Source organism: Pholis gunnellus (genome assembly GCF_910591455.1).
Source record: "Pholis gunnellus genome assembly, chromosome: 19".
NCBI lineage: Eukaryota > Metazoa > Chordata > Actinopteri > Perciformes > Pholidae > Pholis > Pholis gunnellus.
Genome location: NC_136546.1, coordinates 1,215,388 through 1,230,902, shown reverse-complemented (window position 1 = coordinate 1,230,902; position 15,515 = coordinate 1,215,388). Strand labels below are relative to the sequence as shown.

Genomic DNA, 15,515 nt, shown 5'->3' with positions numbered 1-15,515 from the left:
ACTCGTGTGAAAACAGGCAGGTAATTAAGCATAGAGCAGATTGTTAACCTTTAGTGCCAGTTCCACATGTGGAGCTGGCACATCTCAACAGTTGCACAGTGTTGGCGGAGGCGTGCGCTCAACTAAGGGCCTTCTAGTTATGTGACTGTTTATCTGTGTATCTGACTGGGTTTTATCTTCAGCATGTGTTTCTGTGTGTGTGTCAGCAGTCATTAGGAGTTTGTATTGCTGGGAAGGATGGAACATAGTCCCTGAGCTCATTTTGATGACACACACAACCTCTGTGTGTGCACAAGTGCAGTGTTGTGTCAGAGGCTGTTCAACACACACACACGGCAAAAGCCGTTCTTCACAAACATGAAGGGTTTGACAACAGTTCTGATATTTATCCTGTTGTTCGTCCAGCCACGTCACACGTTCTGCATTTAGTAACTCCTCTGATGCCTCTCCATATATTTGTGTCAATTTAGACAACCTACTGAACCTGCATAGAAGTCTAACTACATAATCTCTTGGATTTGCACTCCTTTCCAAAATAGTTCTTTAAAGATCAGAATGTTTTGTAATGCATGCTTACACAGGCAGCTCACACATGCAGTAATCTCTGTGCTGTTTTGACAGGCGATCTCCCAGAAACCTGGATTAGTGAAAGACCCCCACCGCTGGCTAGCTGAGACAAAGGTATGATTATTACATGTGCTGCCTTCCTTACGGGGATTTGCTCGAAATAATCAATTATATAATTGAGAAAGCACAAGATTAAGCACGTGACACTGTTACAATGAAATCATGCTCATTCCCAGGCTGACACCATATAGAAGATTAATGTAAGACGACAGCATGGTCTATATGTATTCAGTGTGATTTGGTCTTAGTGGACTTAAAATCATTTTAGCAACCGCATATGGTTTCATTTCTGCTTGTTTAAACCAACATGTTACCGTGGCATAACCGCTCAGTAAAGCATTATTAATAGTCTGAGCACTGATGTGTGCTGAGAGTCTGCAGTGATCACAATGAAACTGTGAAGTTCAGGGATTTGTGACAGAATGTCTCTCCATAATAATTATCAAGGACAATAGTACATTGCACTACCCTAAGAAGTCCAGTCAGTGTCATGCCTCTATGGCAGCATCATGGTTAACATAGTTAACACGATGTGCTTTAGTGAGGCTCTTCTTCTTTAATGTGTGGCCTTCATGCTGTTGTCTGCCTGTCTTTTGCAGTAATAGTTGTCCCTTGGTTTCTTTCCAAGACAGATCAGTTTCCATTTAGTATTGCAATGATGCACTGTACAAATACAACATGGAATTATGACTGTGATGCATGATACTTTGTTAAAATGTGTTTGCACAACTCACAGTGTTTATCACCATAATGTATGTCTCCTGTCAGGAATGCTTTCAGAGCTCTGTGCATTTACAAGAATAAAACGCCAGAGAACAAGCCAGATAATTAGCTCCCTCAGTTAGCAGTTTTGATGTTATTAAAATCTAGGTATGATTTACAGGCGTGTAGAGCTCAGCTGGAATACACATTGAATCAATCCTTTACATGGCCGTAACAACCCTTTAACTCATTTACATTCCCTGTTGCTGACTGTGCTCTCCACACTACTCTGACTGGGCCACTGAGCTTTTAGCACACTCATTTTGACCAAGCTCTTTTCTGAGCATGGAGTTTAACACCATGGTCAAAATGATAAAATAATGATGGACTATATTTTGTGTTCGAAGAGATTTTCAGAGAATTGTAAACTTGCAGCCTGGATGGCACTGGAGCAAAGAACCTTTTAGATAGAAGAGCAATTAGGATGCTTTAAAGGGAAAACAGAATTCTGTCTTGCTTTTCTTATATCGGACAGTTAAGGTGACTTACTTACACTCATTTGCACTGACGTAGTCACCATGACTTTACCCGTTGGTTTGTGGACTGCCGTTTTGAAGCCTCGAGTTCAGAGTTTTGGCTGTCGCCCTCTTGGATTACGGCCATCGCCATCTTGGCTTTTTGCAACCAATGAACGGAAGTGACCATATTTTGATTGAGGAGGAGTGACTTAGAGACACAGTATACATCAATCACCATGTAGCCCCGCCCTAAAGCATCCCCTGCTTTATGGTCTGTTTGACTCTAAATGGACCATCATTTACTAAATGAACATCATGTTGTATTGAAGAAGACTTGAAACTAGAGATTGAGACCATAAACTCATGTTTACAATGTTTACTGAGGTAATAAATCAAGAGAGAAGTAGAGTCATTTTCTCATAGACTTCTATACAACCAGAGGAGTCGCCCCCTGGTGGACATTAGAGAGAATGCAAGTTTAAGAAAATTCCGCATTAGCTTCACTTTTGAGAACCGGAGGTTGCCGCCTGGCTGACAGACTGTCTTAAAACTTCCAGTGTATTGGTTCCCCCTCCTAATGCCCTGATCCCCTTAAGTCTTGATTAAAACCTTTACTATACGTACCAATTCATATACGTACCAGTGAAGCCCATCTTACTTCACCCCATTGATTTTTTTATTCATTTAACCACCTAGACCAAGATCCGCTGGCTGTGTGAGGAGGTGCGGGAGGGCACCACAAGAGAGCAGTGCTTAAGGAAGCAGCAACAACAGACCAGGGATCAGTTGAAGGCCCTCAGGCAGAGCCGGGACTCAGAGCAGATGGCTCTCCTGCAGCGCCTGGACCAACAGGAGAAGCTGCTGCACTCCCTCGACTCTGAAAAGAGAGGTACCTACACAGACACTGTTTATTAATTAGAAAACATACCTTTGTGTTGATTTCTCTTAGGAATCAAGCGTGAATGCAGGGTTGTATGATTTGTGGGTATAGATTTGTGTGGTGTTTGTTTTGCTTCAGCGGTGGTACTATCGTCATCAAAGCAAAACCATGCTATATACAGCATCATAGGAGACTAATCTATGTGTTCTTTGTTGGGCAGCTAATACCTGATTAAAGGAAGCATTGAACAAGAAATGTTGAGTTATCAGTTGGGAAACAGCGGGAATACTTAGCAAGCTCTCAATGAAAATGGAGTTACTCCTTGACTGTTGGACCTATAGTCGTTTTGATTGAACCTAGTCACACGCTGACTTCCTGTTTTCTTTGTTAATTGAATTTAAACACACCGTCATTAAAAGCAGTAACTAATGTAGTGACTGAAGTTTTTCTTTGTCACTGGTGCTTGTTAAAATGGCTGCCTGTGCCCGTTCCCTTTGCATCTGATGCGTTGTTGTTTTAGACCGTGCACACTGGCCCGTCTGTTTATGATTACAAATGTTTGAAAAAGCATCTTAATGTGTGTGAACTTTGAGAACTTCTGTGGAAGATGGACTTGTTTTTTCACGTCTCGAGTCCCATCTTTGAGTGAATTTGTCCTAATGAGCTGTAACTGCCAGAGGAAGAACTTGTTTTAGCGCTTCATCTGAACAAGGCAGGGAAATGGGTCTAATTTGTGTTCTATTAACAGAGAGAAAGAGAGTAAAAGACACAGAGACCATAGAGAGAGGTATAGTTAGACATGGACACAGAGACAATCCACCGTCCATCGTGTCATTGTGTTTTTCAGCTGTAGTGGGTAATTCTCATAAGATATACTTTCCTTACTTCTCTGCTCATCTCATAGATGAACTGTTAATGCCAGCACTCTGTAGAACATTGTGTGATGTGCAGTACTTGTCTCACAGTGAATGAATTACTGTCAGATTTTGGTTGCAGTCTGTGTTTTCCATCACTTCACATCACTTGCAATGGGTGTGAATGTGTGAGTGATGACATGTAGTGTTAAAGTGTTTTGAGTGGTCGGAAGACAAGCAAGGTGCTAAACAAGTACAGTCCATGTACCATCCACCATAACAGTAGTGTTAGTATAATAGGACCTACCCCAGGTCTGAGTGGAGCTGTGAGCCGGGTGTGAGTCAGCAGCAGTGGACTGCCACTACCAGCTCTCTTCTGCCCACTTGATTTGAACAGGCTAGCTGAAACCAGAGGTTGGAGTCACTGTATTCCAGAGCCAGAAATGTGGCTACAGATGTAAATCAAGTGTGTCGGTCAGTGTAGTCAGATGGATCTTGAACTGAGGAAAATCCAATGAGTCGAACGGAAAAGGATCAATCCCAGTAAGATGTTCTGCTTTCAGTAAAGGGACGTCCGTATGTTACTGTGTGTTTAATAGAGAGCTTCTCGCATAATTAAAGAGTTGTGTCTGATTCTCAGTTCTTCTATTCATGTTTCAATCATAAATGGTTCAACAGTTAATTTATCAACAAAGAAGAAACATTCCTTTATTATTATATTTCATGGCAATAAATACAACTCAAATGTTTTTGGACATTTTCTTTCTTTTTCTTATGTTGCCATCGTGTTATTGAAACAGTTAGAATAAAGTTTATTCTGTTCAGCATAATGCCCAGCAGAATAAGCTTATATAACTTAAATATTTTGGCGTTTGCTTAATAAGTGCTAACTCTATTGCTAAATGAAGTGAGTTATTCCTTTGATTCAACACCTCATTAAGCAAAGAACCTGTGATTATAATTAAAAACAATGTGTTGCAATCAACAACAAGCAGAGTTTGTGTTTCTGTACAAATAATCCTCTCACAGCAAACTGTCTTTGAATCAGTCCAACATATTGAGATGAGTTGCATTCATTACATGAGCAGGCTTTGTCTCTATGCTGGGGGGCTTAGTGACTGGGACTACTTTTTGGCAGTAGAAGTTGAGCGATGAATGGGTTTGGCTGGTAGGATGGTTTAATCATTATCAGTGGAGCTGGGCTCAGACGGTGGGGTCCATTCACATAATAAGCTCCACTATTGCTGAAGATATCTGTGTGAATGTGATTAACTTCTGATAATAATCTAAACAACTGCTAAGGACCCCATGAAATGGCACTAATACTTTGTTTTAGATATTTATTGTTTACAATGTCTGAGATATTTTGTAAAGAAGCAATTCTCAACTCCATGAGAAACCTTCAATGCATTATTCTGGTGACAGGGTTGGAAGATGTTGACTAAAACGTTATGGTCCCAGTCAAAGCACTCAAAACGTATGCAGCTCAACTGTGTACTACTTACTCTGTACTTCTACCTCAGAAGAAAATATTGTAGTACATTCACCTGAATGTTACTGATTACTCACAGAATCAGATTTAACTCACAAAATATAACAATTCAGATATGATGCTTTATTATTCATTTAACCGTCCAGCATCTCATTAGAATGCAAAGCTCCGCCTTGAACAGACGTAAATGAATTTAAATACACTGTGCTGATGACGTCTCTCTTTCACTCTTCACTTGAAGTAAACACTTGAATGCAGGACTTTTCACTGTGAAGTATTAATTAAATTAAGTATTAAACAAACTTTTACCACTCCAAATACCAACATTTCCTGATAAAGAAATGAAAAGCAAAGCAAGGCAGCATTTGTGTGGGGCTCCAAATCACTAGATCTGCCCCTGAAAACAGCAGCCAGCTTGGGGCTACTCACGGTCACAAACATCAGTGAAATACACTTAGCGGAGGTTATTTCCAATTAGGCTAACTGGTTGCTTGCTTTGAAATAACCACCTTGGTTAAAAAGTAGAGCATGGATTTAATGAGTGGAGGTATTTTGAATTAGTGTGTCAAAAAGTTGCACTATTTGAGTTGTAACGTCCGAGTAGCTCTGTTCCTGTAGATCTGCCTGTTGACTCCACGGAAGTGAAGAAACATTATCCAGCATTCATTTAGTGTTAAAGTATTATAAACTAGGTCAAATAGAGACGGTATTGAATTGGTATTTCTGAATAAATCTCCACGTTATCTTAACCTGAAGCCTTTTTAGTCAGCTGAACATGTAAAGCAGGGGTGGCCAACCCGCGGCTCGCGAGCCGCATGCGGCTCTTTGCCCGGTTTCATGCGGCTCTTACGTTCATATCGAAGTTTGTATTTGTGTTTTTTTAATGTTCGTGTTCGCTTCGCTTGAGTTAAATACGGTATTTTCGTCAAACGCGCATGTGCGGCCACAGATTACGTTCCTCGTCGACCCATTTAACGCCGAGACGGACTGTTTGAAAGCCCCGCTTTAAGTAAAAATGTAAAAGTCGGACAATTTACAAATATCCGTTGTATCGCGCAAGGCGGAGCTCCTCCCCGATCCGCACGCGCCGCGCACACCTCCACCAGCGTATGTGACAGCAGCAGCAGCAGCAGCCACCCTCCCCGCCGACGAAGAAGGAGCAGCAGCACCCCCCCCCCCGCCCCGCCGACAACCGGCCCTATGGGGGCAACCATGATGCTGATGTGGCCCCAGAGCGACAATGAGTTTGACACCCCTGGTGTACACAATGTTCATTGTTGAAAATGACTGGCCTGTGGTCTTAGGAGTCAATTTCTGTCATTATCATATTGGTGTGTGACATTTACAATAAATCTGGCTGAGCAAAGGTATGTGTGTGTGTGAGGAAGGGATAGGGTGATGTTCATGTGTGCCCATGTGTATGATGTGGCTCTTTGCGGTAACACAGTAAAAAATGTGGCTCTTGGTCTCTGACTGGTTGGCCACCCCTGATGTAAAGGAACACAACGTTGGCTCCGACAGATCCCTCACGCTGTGCTCTTATTAGCTTGTTGGCCTCAGTTGATTCATACTCGCTTCACATTTACTGACTCATTCATGAGCTGCTTGGCAAGCAGTGGATTAGCACCTTCCAACCATATTGGTACAGTTAGCCATTGTAACCGGACTCTTCTTTCTATTATTCTGTGATTCACTCATGGCCACATTGTTCACTGCTGTAGCTCCCTCCACGTCTTTATTGAACTAAAATCAAATGTTCATGTTTATTAAGAGGAGATAATCTCTGCTCTGAGTGAACTCCAAATCTAACAAATGGACAACCATCTGCTATAAGGGGTCACTTCCTTGACCTTTGTCTACAGGCAAGCATACAATTCAACATATGAAGAATAAAGTTTGCGATAATAAATGAATGAGTATAAATGTGGCTAAAAATGTTCTGAACAGTTTCAAATCCATGTCTCTATTTTTCCAATAATACCAAATGACACAGTCATAGGAAATGATGAGGAAAGCCTTTGACACTGGGTCATGTAGTTCTACCTCAACTCATCAACAGTAACGTGTCTTTCAGAGCTGTTGGAGAGGAGTCGCAGGAAAGAGGAAGAAATGAGGAGCCTTCAGGTCAGCATTTGATATCTTCATCAACCCTTATCCGTTTGTTCATTTGTAAAGCTTTTCTAATATCCAGCTGGCCTTATTTTGCCAAAAAGAGACAGCTGGTACGATTTTTATTTATACCCCACATCTACTTCAAATTCTTCTTTGCTTATCTGTTGGGTTTTTTTGTGCAACCTCTGGGGTCTGAGTCCTGTGATGTGGTGCTACAAACATTAGTGCACAGCCGTGGGCCTGACAGACTGCTTGCAGCCTTGCTTGGACAAGTAGCTAATTACTGCAGACACAAGGCCTTGGAGTTTAAAAGCCGCCAGAGGCCTTGTCTCTGTCTCTCAGTACAGCAGCATCTACACTTGGCAGGCCACCAACTCACCTAGTCTGGATTGAACTGGCCCCCAGCGCCTCACCGACCCTTTACTCGCCATTAAACAGCCAAACACAAACACACACACACACACTAAAATGTCTGCTAAGCATTTGTGTGTGTGTTGGATTCCGGGGTCCCATCTGTGGCTGCATGATGGCACCTGCCAGAGCTCGCATGCAATTAATCAGCCCTCTCAGACCCAGCCAAGCTTTTAATTATGAAGGATGAAGAGAGAGAGATGTACAGAGGTAAGACAGAGTGAGGGACGCTGACGAGTTAAAAAAATCTAAAATTGTTGAAGGGTGTGCTGAGGGAAAGAAAGTACCCTTGTTACAAACCATCAACACATTACAGGCAGAGGGGTAGAGCAGGTGTGTGTTTGAGTGGCAGATAAGAGGCATAGCATCACTTATGCATCGTTAGAGAGGGAACATCAGTCAGGAGCTGGATGAGTGGTGAGAGCAGTGTGTGTCTGTGTGAGTGTGTGTGTGATAAGAAGCTTGTGTGCTACAGACTCTTCTGAGCCCCTGTATTTTCTTTACTTGTTGGCACTCTATTTCTCTCTGCTAATCTACCATTATGAGCAGTTATCTGGAGGCGTTTGGTTAGGTTCAACATTACTTTGGAATTGGTTCTTAAGGTTTCTATGCATATAAAGCAACATTGATGTGTTTGTGTGTCTTTTCAGGACCGTGTATTGGATCTGGAGATGGTAAGGTTTTATTTCTCTAATCAAAGTGATGAAAACAGTTGTGTGTAAATTCAGGTTGAGAAAACGTGGAGGAATGAGATGCCCTGGAGTTGTTAAAATAGAAGTTGTGTTGACTCTCAGTATGTTCCGATGCTGCTGTGTCGGCTCTGTTTGTTTAGGAAACCCATAGAGGCTGACACAGGGTTAGAAATGATTGCTTTAGTCAAGGCTCATAGCTCTGTTAATCATCATAAGTCTTGTTGATGGGGTTAAGAACCGAGCTGTAATGACAATACAGTATTGACATCACCATCCAAGCTGCTGTTGGTCACCACTAACGTCCTTAATCAGCTATTACACGTTACCCCGAAATTACTTAGCACCGCTGAACGGTTATATCGAGCCAAGCTCTTCTTACCCTGTTGAAAAAATAAACAAGTAAAACTGTCCATTCATCACAATTATGTGGCACGCTTGGCCAACCTCCATTAGCTGTTGTGAGAAAGAAGAGGAAATACCTCGGACCACTATCTGCTTCCAGCACAGCGGCAGGATGCATCGGTGGTGGGGATAGACCAGAGTCTCACTCATGTGTCAGTGCAGCATCAGCGGGACGCCCTGTAACTACCACTTCTTTTGATGCTTAAATGCTCCATCTGAATGGGAAGGCCATTGAAACATATGGTGGAGGGATGAATAGAATGAAGTGGAGCTGGAGTAGGTACTTAATCTTAATTAAAGATTGCACTGAGTGTGTTGTAACAAAGTCCTCAATTAGCTTTAGACATTATGACATCATGTCTGTTACAATGCAGTTTGAATAGGGAATGTGTCGGCTGCTTTCCCAGAAAGAAAGCACAGAGCAGATTCCATCTTTCAGCTTCCTGTAGCCACGTGGTTAAGGCAGATACTATAAGGTCTTCCCCAACATGCCTGATTTGATTGCAGTCGGCAGGCCTTTTTAATCCATCATACCGTTACAGCATAAACCACTTTTCCACCGTTTATCCATATCCTCAGTATTTCACAATCAATCTGCAATTTATCAATACATCGCTAAATACGCTACCTCTGGAAAAGCTGCAGAGGTAGGAGGAGGCAACGTGACACGCAAGTGTTGATTTAAAGGTGCCATGTGGATTTATTTTCACACTGAAACGCATTGTTTGTATCCTTCAGGTTTAATAAATGTGTTCAATTAGTTTCCTTCCTTTGCAAAGCATTTTTATTTTTATATTTCCAATTGTGCATTATTATTATTATTATTTACATACATTTAGTTTACTGCTAATGTTTGCGTATTACAACTACAGTTTCTTGGTGCATTACCATCACAAACTACTGGAGAGTGTGAAAACATTGGCACATTATACAGAAACATTGCTCCATAGCGTCACTAGTGGATAAAAACCTTGTGGCTCAACATGATACCTTTAAAGTGCTGTAGATAAACTGAGTGTTTGGAACATACAGAAAAACAGAACTTATATTTTTACCTTGAAATATATTATCAATGACTTTGGTTTTCTTTTTGTCAATAATGGCATCTTGTCAACATATTGCATTGAGTTCTACCAACATTGTAGGTTGTGTGTTGAAGTGTTTAAGCATACAAAGTAATATATTTACAAATGCACTTGATCCGTACACAGTCTAAATGCAGGTTTGTTGTGCATGTGTGAATGCTTATCATACAGTCTATTTTAAAGGAACAATATATGCTCATGACATAAATGATACATCAGCTGTGCACACTTGTTCTTTGGGTAGTTCATCCCATTATCTCTGCAAATACAAAGGCATCAGTAACATGTGCAGTTAAAGCCCACGGACAGCTGATCCAGCTGTGCAGCCGTCATCAGTAATCATTGCTTCAGGTGACCCTCGACTGGGCTGGACTTCTCCTTTCACTTTCATCATTCCCTCAGTCTGAAGTAGTGAGGAAGAGGATAAGGCACATGAGGGAAAGGGAGAGACGATTAAGAGAATTGTGATGTAGCCCCAGTATTAACCTGTGGATAATTCTCCATTTGCTCTTTAGTTGTTGCATCCTAATGCTTTCTGCTTGTCCCTTAAATGGTAATTGATGGTAATTGCGTTTGCTGTTTTTACTGGATTTCTTTGTTTGATTAATACAATTATTACACTAAAACAGTATCTGTGGGTTCAATGCTGTGAGCTACAGTCTCCTGCATATCCTCCTGATTTCAGTCTCCTGATTTTTTTTAACCTCATTCAAAGAATCTCTTGAAATGTTTTATGGTTTCAGCACAATGCAGATATTGTATTGATTCTCCATTAAATCTCTTTGCTGTTAGTCATGTTTGTAGTTGTGTGGATTGAAATAGCTGGAGTTAAATGACTTAATATGAATGTCAGACAATACAAACGAATATCGTAAAGTAAATGAACTGATTTTATGTGTGTGCTTTCCAGAACACAAGAGTAGCCCTGGACCACTTGGAGTCAATTCCAGAGAAACAATGTCTGATGGAGAACTTCAAAGATTTGGAGGTGGGTCCAGTTAAAGCCTAGATTACTTTTCTTTGTAATAAAATATGTTGTTTTTTTCCCTCGAATTACCAACCTTGAGAGCAGCGAAACTTCAACTTCAGTTGAATTAAAGTCCACATTACCCAGAGAGTCTCTCTCTGACTTTACAAGTCAGTGAACAACAGACAATTCAAAGAATAACTTTAAAACCAAAGATTCTTCTTGTTTTCGTTTCACTGAAGCGTGATGGTTATATGACATTTTCTCATTTCTTTACACAGTCCTTTGCATTTTTATTGAACACTGCAAGGTCTTTTGAGTTGCAAGGGTTGGGTAGTTGAGGGCAGACAAGGCAGTGCTCCATAGTATGGTCTGCTTCTCCACAGTCACAGGTGGCTGAGCCAGCCTTGTAGCCCCATCTGACCAGAGCATCTTTTGATCGTCCCGTTCTCGTTCTGAGGCGGTTTAGTGTTTTCCATTGAGCCCATGGTGCTTCTGGGTCAGGGGGGAGGTTTTCAGTAGGGGGTATTCCCATGACAGTTGGAGGAGGGTCATTCTCAAGCTTTTCCCTCCAGAGTTGGATTCTGGTTTCTTCCCGAGACTTTGTTAGGGGCTGGACATGGCTGAGAAAGCTTCTTCTTGACTTTAGCCGTTGGGCCGGGGGTTGACATCCATGGAGGAGATGGCGTTCATCACTAGTAGATTTTGTTTTCTCGACCAAAGATCATACAGTATATATACAGCGAGCAGTGCTGACAGAGCTAACAATGTTTACCTGAGGGGGATACAGACTTCCTTCTCTGCTTCTCTGACACTAAGACACACGGACTGGGGGATTGGACCGCCGATCATCCATTGAGCCACAGCGACCCCGTAGGAAAGATTTTGAAATCAGCTCTTGTGTGAATGCAGATATCAGTACCGATGTCATATGATCCAACTTCTGAGATCTGGTGAGGACTCTGGCAGCTGCGTTCTGGACCAGTTTGGGACCTTTTATTGCTGTCTCAGGTAGAGAGAGTGCATCACAGTAGTCTATTGTCAGTGTGTGTATTTGGGCTATTTTAAGAAGGTGGAAGAGGGCAGTTTGTGTTAAATACTCAAATGGAAGAGAGGGATCAAATACTATTTCCAGATTCTTAACTGTGGGTCTGAGAAATAGTTCGCCATCAGGGTTAATGGAAAAAGCGATTTTTATCTAGCAGGACCAACAAGCAACATTTCGGTTTTGTGTGGATTCATACACGGAATTATTGCACATCCAGTGACTTCTGACAAGCACATCTGTAATCCAACCAGCTGGGAGGAATCATGACTGTTGTAGGACGATCCGTGTGTGTAAGTGATCTGCATAGCAGTGTTACATTGTAATGTGTTTTTTTAAAGCAAGTAAACGCATAACCGCTGAGTGCTGATCACTGTGGAACCAGGGAGACGGCACTCCCTGCTCTCAGGAGTGCACACAAAGATCAGAGTTCATTGCAACTAAAAGGTTGTCGTTAGTTACTTTAACCTGTGCAGTTTCAGTAGTGTTTGGGTCTGAAACCAAACTGAAGCTCATCAAGAAGCTCATAACTGGATAGAGGGGCAGTGAGCTGGCTGGCAACCCTGTTTTCTAACAGTTTGGACGTGAAAGAATGAAGAGACTTTAAATTTGCACCGTGCAGAAAACACTGATCCACTGAATCAATGCTATTCATTCATTTCAGTGTTCTTCTGCTAAGACTATTGACAAGCTCCAGCTTTTGTCCCTCTGGCCTGGTTAAAAGACAGCTGTGTCTGTTGTGCGGGTGGTTATAGTGACACAGCCTCCATTATGTGCCAACAGGAGTCACAGCAGCAGAGAGAGATGGTAGAGCAGCGCTACACCAAATACAAAGAGATCGTCTGGGACCTACAGCACCAGCTGGACGAGTCCAAACGCAGAATCCAGGAGTACAGAGTACGACTAACACACACAGATGTGCTTTATAATGCCTTTCAAGAGCATGTTCTCCCAAACAACAACCCACACCTTTTCTATTTCAGTCACTAATTGCTGTGCTTTGTTCAAACAGCAGCCGTTTGGATCAGGATAGCCTGACTTTGAGTCATTTATGAGTCTAGCTCGCCCACAGCACAGCCGATGTGTGCAAAGCACCTCATTTGAAACTTGTGTGAATAAATGAATAATTCCACATGCTGGTAATGGATCATGGATGGACAGAGTGGGAAAGCTCAAGCAATGGCACAAATGTACGCTTAAACAAAACCTGAATGTTACCCGTCTCTGTTAATAGCCGCAGTCCTCTTCTGTGCTATGAAGCAGTCATGGGAGCCATCAAGAGATCACTGTTGACAGCTGATTGCCATCAGTCGTTTGCAGCCTCCCCCAAACAGCCATACAGTCACTTTTTAAATGGTTTTAATCTGCCAGATTACCCCGTTGGTTTGCCAAATGACTCCTGTGTTGAGTGATAAGTGGCGATTACATTAGCTTAATAGCTGCTGCACACCCGGGGTTTGTTTAAGGAAAAAGGATGGATGGAATGTCTTTACAAAAGTTCCATCTTGATCACAGTCAGCAATGCCAACAACAAGCCGCTTTGACATTGAATGTAAAAGTGCGTCTCTGCTTGAACCACTAGTATTCAGACAGGATTATTTTTGTCTCAGTGTTTGTCCTGTCATTACAGGACATCTGTAATATTAATGATTCATAAACACCGGATAAATGGAATCTGTAATATGTGTCAAACTTGAAGAGACAACTGACTTGGCGGGCCTTGCAACAGAATCCCAAAGTATAAAGAGATGTCTGTTCAGGCTGGCACACTCGCCGGCATGTTTACAGGCAAATAAATGTCTGTAGAAGAAGCTTTTATCATACACAGGCCCACACTTTTCATAGAGAGACTCTCTTCCTAAACAGAATATTGTATCATTATGTAGAGCTCTTGGGATGCTAAAAGAAGCATCCAAATCTGGCCCACAACTCTCAGCTTAAGCTGCTTTGAGCATTATACAGAGCTGTTCACATTTATGGTTGTACTATGTATAGTTTTACATTGTGAAATTTGCCCACGGCCATAGGGATGTGGCGTCACCCTCAGTTAGTCTGTCACTAACACTTTGGACCAACAGACCGATATAATATCTCCATTATTGGATGGATTGTTAATAGATTGTGGCGCAGACACTAATGTTCATTCAGTTGGTTGAATCATTGCATCTTCACTTCATGACTTAAATGCGAGCACACAAGTGAAGATGGCAATTGCCAGTATTACTAATTACACAATGAATGCATAATATGGTCATGTGCGGGTAAACAAGACTAAAGTAGACAGGCGAGTGTTTGACCCACGTTGGAAAAGGAACCTCTGAGACATCGTCTAGCAGCCGTGGTGTCTGTACACAGTTTGTGCCACTTCATCTCGTAGATGTGGAGATGTTTGATTGTCAGAGGATCACCAAAGTCTTTAGGCATGAACACTTCATGGCAAAGCACCCAATAATTGTTGAGATGGACGAGTACATGATGAGTCCTGTCCTAACTTGTTAGGGTCCAGGTGTATGTCCTCAGGCTATACATAGCATGGCTGTTGACCCTCACTTTGTCAGTGACCGTGTCCTCCTGTCTTCCAGCACGAGAAGCTGGACGTCACTTCCAGGAGCCTGAGACTGGCCGCTGTGTCTTCCTCCGTCAAAGAGCCCAGCATGTTCCTGAGCAGCTCGCTGAGCTCTGACACACTGTGTGAGTATTTATATACTGCTGCTACCCTGTGCTGTGACAGCTCGTCTAATGGCTGTTTTGGTAGTCAAAACTGTGTTTTTCTGTATCTCTGTGTTGCTAGATCAGTATTTTTTAAATGGTTTATCACAAGTCTGCACAATGAGGGCTAGAATGACAATCCAGGTTACTGCTGCATTCCACAGTACAGTATATCATTATGAAGCTTAAGTTGTGATCTACACATGATGCTGTAAGACACTGTGGCCGTCTTACAGCACTGTCACTTTTCCATTCAGTATTTCAACATGGCACACAGCGCTCAAACTTTCCATCAGTGCTCTGAGAGTGTGTGTGTCTGTATCACTGTGTGGCTCTCAGCCAAAATCACTTGTAGCGCTTTCCTAAGCTGCTTACAGATATTTGGCTCAGTGTGAGAGGAGCGTAGCGTCTGTGGCTTTGTGTCTGTTTTACCTCCAGGAAGTGTGCTGGCCAAAGTAGATCTATGTCTACTTAACCCTGGTGTTAATATACAATGCAATTATCACATGTATTCAGGACTACTTTGGCAGTGACAGGAATCATTGAGGGCCCACGTGTATTGGACTAGATCCATTAGCAATCAAAGTGGATATTATACTAAGTGGCTTTTGTTTTTCCTCTGTCACAGCTCCTCACAAACGGCTGACCAGTTCAGACTTGGATGACTCCCCTCACAGATTAGCTCAACTCAAGTGAGCCTTCATCTGTCTCTGATTCTACCTGCTGCTCATGCAGAACAAAGAAACAACTTGACTGTACCAGGAAGCTTTGCACTTAACACTAATCCTCCTCTACCTCAACAGTCAATCACTGAAGGTGCTCAAGAGCAGAGGAGTAAGACCGATTTCACCTCCAACTTTGTGGAATGTGTGGAGTTTGGACACTGTAAAGGAGAATATACTGTAAAGTGTTTAGATGTTATTTAAGAACCTGAATTTAATGGATTTGAAAAAAGATTTATACCAAAATAGTTTTACTGTTTCATTTCTTGCCATAGTTATATTTTAACAGCTGTTTAA

General features: G+C 42.1%; 1 protein-coding gene across 1 annotated transcript in view; it reads left to right on the top strand.

The window, feature by feature from the left end:
* The window catches only part of cep128 (centrosomal protein 128), a gene marked incomplete at its 5' end in the record, with an annotated part of 40,887 nt that extends 25,670 nt beyond the window's left edge, over positions 1–15,217 (top strand). The window contains 8 exons of the mRNA XM_079180530.1: positions 622–681; positions 2,544–2,736; positions 7,148–7,197; positions 8,247–8,270; positions 10,686–10,763; positions 12,571–12,684; positions 14,370–14,478; positions 15,125–15,217. Coding sequence (XP_079036656.1) covers positions 622–681; positions 2,544–2,736; positions 7,148–7,197; positions 8,247–8,270; positions 10,686–10,763; positions 12,571–12,684; positions 14,370–14,478; positions 15,125–15,192 — 696 coding nt within the window. The 3' untranslated portion in view covers positions 15,193–15,217. The remainder of the gene's footprint in view (positions 1–621; positions 682–2,543; positions 2,737–7,147; positions 7,198–8,246; positions 8,271–10,685; positions 10,764–12,570; positions 12,685–14,369; positions 14,479–15,124) is intronic.
* Positions 15,218–15,515: the final 298 nt, after the last annotated feature.